The sequence below is a fragment of the Otolemur garnettii genome, unplaced genomic scaffold (assembly GCF_000181295.1).
Source record: "Otolemur garnettii isolate 467f Iridium unplaced genomic scaffold, OtoGar3 scaffold00044, whole genome shotgun sequence".
Classification (NCBI taxonomy): domain Eukaryota; kingdom Metazoa; phylum Chordata; class Mammalia; order Primates; family Galagidae; genus Otolemur; species Otolemur garnettii.
This window is the reverse complement of record NW_003852439.1, coordinates 5,635,918-5,642,672: the sequence shown is the minus strand read 5'-3', so window position 1 is coordinate 5,642,672 and position 6,755 is coordinate 5,635,918. Positions and strand designations below refer to the sequence as shown.

At 37.5% G+C, this 6,755-nt stretch overlaps 1 protein-coding gene across 3 annotated transcripts in view; it reads left to right on the top strand.

Annotated features, from left to right (window-relative positions):
* Positions 1 to 6,755, top strand: part of RRN3 (RRN3 homolog, RNA polymerase I transcription factor) — a 54,868-nt gene that overhangs the window by 28,620 nt on the left and 19,493 nt on the right. For all 3 annotated transcript variants that reach the window (XM_023513816.1, XM_023513815.1, XM_012805749.2), the window contains 5 exons: positions 3,098 to 3,187; positions 3,353 to 3,482; positions 3,901 to 3,960; positions 4,455 to 4,518; positions 5,501 to 5,570. In XM_023513816.1, the coding sequence (XP_023369584.1) occupies positions 3,143 to 3,187; positions 3,353 to 3,482; positions 3,901 to 3,960; positions 4,455 to 4,518; positions 5,501 to 5,570 (369 nt within the window). In that variant the 5' untranslated portion in view covers positions 3,098 to 3,142. The remainder of the gene's footprint in view (positions 1 to 3,097; positions 3,188 to 3,352; positions 3,483 to 3,900; positions 3,961 to 4,454; positions 4,519 to 5,500; positions 5,571 to 6,755) is intronic.

Here is a 6,755-nt window from a genome sequence, read left to right as displayed (position 1 = left end):
ACTGTATCCTTTCTATACTCTACATTATCTCTTGTCCAACTTCTGGTTCTGTCTTTCCATTTTCTCATCCATTTCTTTTGTCTGTATCATACAGTTAATTCTATTAATTCTTCACAGGTGGAGTCTTCTGTAGTAGCTGGCTCATGGTCCCTTGGGGGAGTGCCTCTTTTGGTTTTTCATGTTGCTTGAATTTTTCTATTGGTTCCTTGTCAGGATCTGCTTCTGACACCACTCATCAGGTCCTGGGACTGGCCAGGTCGGGCCCGGCTTAGGTAGGTTTCGGACGCGGACCGCTAAGCTACCTTGCTCAGGAATAGTTTCTCTTAGGTACTTGGGGGTTATCTACTTTAGCTGGAGAGAGAGAGTCTCAGAGAGAGTAAAGCAGTCTTCTTAGAACAGGTAGATCTTAGTCTTTAGCAGAGCTTGGTAATGTTCAGCAGAGAGACGCCCTGCTGGCGTTCTGCAGGCAGAAGAGGAGACAGAGTCAGAGTAAGCATGTCCGTGATAGAATGCGCATGCTTTTTGACTGCCTGCTCCTCCAGCCTAATAGAAGGCTGAGCTTGCGCCTCTCACCACCACAGGTGTAGAGACTGCCCATTCACCAATGCTCTCATCTCACGAGCTCTTTCATGCTTGTTAGAACTAAATCTCTCTCCATGCCCTTTTCACCAATGTGTTCCATTATAGGTATTTCCTATAACTCTCATTCCTCCTAGCCATAAGCTATAGGGGCTGCTACAGTTCCTCCTCGTGTGTTTGTTCTTGTTCACCTCCTTTATGTGTTAAATTCTTACAACAGTGTCTGGCATTACAGTAAGTGCTAAGTTAGTGTTTATTCTTATTATTACTGTTGATTGCTTTAATCTGCAAATCTTCTACTTACTCTTTGATACTCAGCTGAAATGTTATATTCTTTTTTGGAGCTTTCCTTTGTTCTCAGTAAACATTTGGTAGCATTAAGTCTACTTCCCACACTTCCAGCAGATCTAATTCTCCATCTGGCTTAAGGCCCTCCATGATATTTTTTTTCCCTTTTGTTAATGGAGTAGAAGGGGTTGGAGTGGGGGACAGCAGGGCGGAGAGTGTAAAGGGTAGGGCTCCAGGATCCGTTTGGTTCTTCTTGGCTCCCCAGGTTGAGTTGCTCACCATGTACTCCAGCCATACAGAATCACTGGTACTTTCAGTTATCTGTAAACATGCTTCTCCCTCTGTGAGAATGTATCCTCCAGAAAATACTGTGTCACTGTTTAAATAAAGCCAAAGCATTACTTTCTCTTTAAAGCTTTTCATGATCCCTGTTGCCTTTCACAGATCTAAAGGGCCATTTTCTCCATGTATTTTATATCAGCAGGTCTCATTCTTGTTATCTTGATGTACCAAAAAGTGTACCAATTGTATCTCTTAGTTGAGAGAAGTTGTTGCAAATAGTTTGCTTCTAATAGTAGTTCAGTACTCAAGCACTAGAGTCTGTGACTAGTTTACTTTTTAAAATGGAGCAGTTTAAACCGTATCATTGTAGTTTTGTTGCACTATTTTAAGTGAAAAAGATTCAGGATAGGTCTTATTCATCTTTATTTGTGTGTGACTTAGCTTGTTTTCTGTGTGTCTCAGTCCTCATTGTGTTACCATTAATGTTATCTTTAATGATTGTAGACATTATGAAATTACTGTAGTGCAAAGAAGATACAGTTTATTTCAGACTTAGTTGGGGTTTCATCAGATTGGGTGGATCCCATTGAAATTTGTCACATAGATACTGCTTAGAAAGCACTCGGTAGTTGAATGAAAGCAGGGAAAAGGTGGCAGCTCCTTCACCGCATGGAGCGAGGCAGCAGGAGAGGCAGAACATTCCCTTGATCTAGAACGAAGGGTTTGGACCTGGTTCTTTTAGGATTAGAAAAAGTTATGTAGGTACAGTGTCAGGCACTCTGCCTCGCACGTGGTATGGTCCCACTGAATCAATGGTTGTCAGCTGGTGTGCCACAGCAGGCTTGCATGCCATAAGGCAGTGGTTCTCAACCTTCCTAATGCCATGAACCTTTAATACAGTCCAAAGGGATCACGACCCACAGGTTGAGAACTGCTGCCATAAGAGAATCATAGGTGTGCTGCAGAGCTTTTTAAAGATTGCTGATTATTTTCGAAAGAAGTTCAAAGCACGGTAAGTATATTTGTGTGTGTGTGCGCCATGGAAGTTTAACTATTGGTTCAAGTGTACAGTGAGATAAATAAGGTTGAAAACCTTGTGCTAAGTGGTATTCCTTACATTGTTTTTGTTTGTTTCTTTCCCCTACTAGATCTTCATGATTGTTAGCCATTTTCTTTCACAAATTTGGTGCTTTTTCTCATAATTTTTTCCTGTTTATGTTGTATATATGCATGAATCTAAACGATATATTTTATATAACTGATACTCATTTTATACATGGCTTTTTACAGTTTTTGGCCAGGGCCGGGTTTGAACCCACCACCTCCAGTATATGGGGCCGGTGCCCTCCTCACAGCCACAGGCGCCGACCGGCTTTTTAAAATACGGTAGCTTTTCTCATGTCACTAAAAACTACAATGAACCTTATTTCCTAAAAAATACCTCATGAAACCATCATTTATTTATACAGGACACATCTTAATACATTTAAACACAGCCACAGGTTAGGTTTTAAAAAATTACACTTATTGGTGACTCCAATTAATCAGTCTAGACTCAGTGTTATCAAAATGCTTTCTGGTCAGCTTGAATATGGAGGAAATAGAGCTAGCCATTGGTCCTTAATCTTCTAATATTTGAATCTGCTATGGTTCTTCAGTTTCAAAAAGTCTCAGCATTTGAGTTGTTTTCACTATTTAAGGGCAGAGAAAATCAGTCTGGAATATTGAATTTTAATTCTTTTTCCTGTATATTGGAGTTACTGGATTACTTTTTTTAAAGTAAGAATGTTTATTGTGATCCTTCCTGTTTTTGATACCCAATTTTGGTTTCCTTTCAAACTTGTGACCCCCCCCCCACCAACTTAAATATAGATGATTGATAAAAGGTAGATAAGTTTTTGATATCACATTTATGACTTTGGAAATACTTTTCTTTGTTTAACTTAAGGATGACCAGATCCTTAACTGGCTGCTAGAATTCCGCTCTTCTATCATGTCCTTGACAAAAGACTTTGAACAGCTTATCAATATTCTGTTGGTAAGTTTATCATTCATTCACTTATAAGTATGTAATTCATTACTTTGAAAATATACCATTACTTTGAAAGTATATCATTTCAATAAAATGAAAATATTTCATTACTTTGAATATTACTTTGAAAGTATATCAATAAAATGTTTATTTTATCTTTTGTAACACTAGAGGTTGCCTTGGTTGAAAAGAAGTCAAACGGTGGTGGAGGAATATTTGGCTTTTCTTGGTAATCTTGTATCAGCACAGACTGTCTACCTCAGACCTTGTCTTAGCATGATTGCTTCCCATTTTGTACCTCGTAAGTGGTTACCCTTTGCTTGGTTTATTTCTTTATGTGAATACCTTTTTATTAATGTATTGCCTTCCCCTTAAATGTTGGAGACACTGCCACCATGGAAAAATTCCAGGCACGTGTTGGCTTGAGTTCTGATAGATGTCTGTTTTCTATAATGAACTCTGTGGAGAGGTCTAGATTCATTTGTTGCTGTTATGTTTTGTTTTGTTTTCTTAATGGGCCATGAGTTGCTTTAGTGGGCATTTGATGAAGTCTCAGAATTTGTGTAGGAGGTATAAAGTTGCTTTAAAGTTGCTTTACTTTTCTTCTGACTGTAAACTTAAGTATTGTACTAGTTTGGGCAGTGGAAAATAGTTTTTTTTGTATAGTTGTTCATTTTCTATGTCAATGACAGAATAGCATTTTTTTTTCTTCTGAAAAGCTCGAGTGATGATTAAGGAAGGTGATGCAGATGTTTCAGATTCTGATGATGAAGATGAGAGTAAGTATAAAGAGATTAAAGTAGAGCCAGGTGCAGTGGCACATGACTGTAGTCCCAGTTGCTTGGGAGGCTCAGATGGGAGGCTCTCCTGAACCCAGGACTTCAAGGCCAGCTGGGACAACATAGTGAGACCCCCCCCCAACAATCTCTTTAAAAAAAGAATAAGGCAAAGAATGCCCCCTGTGTTTTAGAGAACGCATGTTGAAAGACAAATTTTACTGCTAACTAGTCTAATAAGTAGACTGCAGCAAATGACAACTTTTGATGGAATACTTTTTGTTATAGTCAGTATTAATATGTAATCAGTTGGCCTGGGTACATTACTTACTTTATTAGTTCATTTAATTTTCACTGATGGTTGTGAGAAATAACTTGGAATTTTTTTCTCTGATAAATTATTCACTTTTGATTAGCAAGTATTTTTAGCTTTAAGTACATAATTTTTCACTTTTCAATTTTGTTCTAATGTTCATCCTCAATTTTTCTACTTGTAGGCCTTCCTGCAAATTTTGACACATGTCATAGAGCCTTGCAAATAATAGCAAGATACGTCCCATCGTGAGTATACTTTTGCTCTTTAATTTGAATAATGGAGATTAATTCTCAAGGAAACAGTTATTAATTAGTAGCTTATGGCATCACAATTTGAGCCATATGCTCTGTGCTTTTTAAATCCAGTTGATGAAATGTCACTTTTTAAAGAAAATAGCATTTTTTTTCTATTTGTTGTCTTTAATTATGTTTCAAAAGTCATATATAAATTTCATCCCAAGTTTTACATAGTAATAGAAATTTTGCTTTAATCTTCAACAGATATAAGATCCAAAAATTTTCAGTGAGAAACCCCTGTGTGTCTTTGTGTCATGCCATATGATAAATATTGCAGTTCTAAGAAAAGCTTTTCAGGTTGGTGGGTTTTTTTCAGATGGATTGACTTTTGGTTCCCTCTAGAACAGTGGTTCTCAACCTTCCTAATGCCGCGACCCTTTAATACAGTTCTTCATGTTGTGGTGACCCCCAACCATAAAATTATTTTTGTTGCTGCTTCATAACTGTAATTTTGCTACCGTTATGAATCATAATGTAAATATCTGATATGCAGGATGGTCTTAGGCGACGCCTGTGAAAGGGTCATTTGACCCCCAAAGGGGTCGCAACCCACAGGTTGAGAACCACTGCTCTATAAGTTTGTTATTTGTTAAAGCAAAATTTAAGGTGATACGTTTTTTCCCCTTTGAAAAATATATATGTGTAGTGGGAAATGTTTAGGTTTTAAACCGAAAAAGCCCTGTTATTCTTTTGTTGGAAAAAAGTTCCCCCTTCAATTTGCTATTGGTATCAAAGTTATTGGAAGCTTATCTTCTCCAAAGTAATACATATAGATTTTCTTTGAAATTGAACATTTATTTCATGTTCCAATTGCTTGGGGTTAGGGTTCCTGTTTGATTTTGTGTGTCTATGCATATTTGCTTTTAGAAAGGAAATATTGCTTTCCTAGAAGGTCTAATTAACATGGATTGGTTGCATTCTTTTTTAATAGGACACCGTGGTTTCTTATGCCAATACTGGTGGAAAAATTTCCATTCATTCGAAAATCGGAGAGAATTTTGGTAAGAAATAGTTTCATGGAAAAAATAATAGAAGAATTTTATGTGATTTCATTTTAGACATTAGGTCTTTTTCTGTTCTTTTTTTTTTTTTTTTTTTTTTTTTTAGACAGAACCTGAAGCTGTCACCCTGGGTAGAGTGCTGTGGCATCACAGCTCACAGCACCCTCCAACTCCTGGGCTCAAGTGAGTCTCCTGCCTCAGCCTCCCAAGTAGCTGGGACCACAGGTGCCTGCCACAACGCCCGGCTATTTTTTGGTTGCAGCCGTCATTGTTGTTTGGTGGGCCTGGGCTGGATTCGAACCCACCACCTTAGGTGTATGTATGTGGCTGGTGCCTTAGCCACTTGAGCCACAGGTGCTGAGCCAGGTCGTTTTCTTAAAAGTGGTTTTTGTCTTCTAGATTTTAGACTCTAGTTTAAGAATTTAACACAGGTTTTTTCTTAGGAAGCAAATGACCACTGGGGATTTCTAGCGTCTTTTTATCTTGCTACGTGTAAGTCAAGGTTAGAATCCATTTCAAAAATATCTTTAGAGGCTTCATGCTCATATAGATAAGAATTTTTAGAAGATAATATTTCATGTATCAGAGTTGTAAACATAACATATTTGATTGAACATGAAAGCAGACCCTTCTGTAGATTAATTCTGCTTAAGTTTTTTGCAGTGGTTGGTATTTGTATAGTTTTTTAATAATTGATAGTGGTAGCCTTCTAAGCGTAGATTACTTTTCCTCAATAGGGTATACATGTATTAAGGAGTTAATAACTTATGCTAATGTTTGTGATACTCTGATTTAGGTAGATTGTCATAAACCATGGTGTCTCTTGTGACTGTAGATGCAAAAGTACTCAACAAATAACTAGAAAATTGACCTAGCAACATATAAAAAGAATTACATGCCATGACCAAGCAAGATTTAGCCTAGGAATGCAAGGTTGATTTAATACCTGAAAATGAATTAATATAATACACCAATCAATATAATAAAGGCAAAAACCACATCATCATCTCAGTCGATGCAGAAAAAGTGTTTGACAGACACTAGAACCTTTTCATGGTAAAAGCAGAAGGAAACTCAACCTGATAAAAGGCATCTATGAGCTAACATACTCAGTGGTGAAAAACCAAAACTTTTCCCCCAAGATAAAGAACAAAACGAGGATGTCTGGCATTGTGGTAGACACCT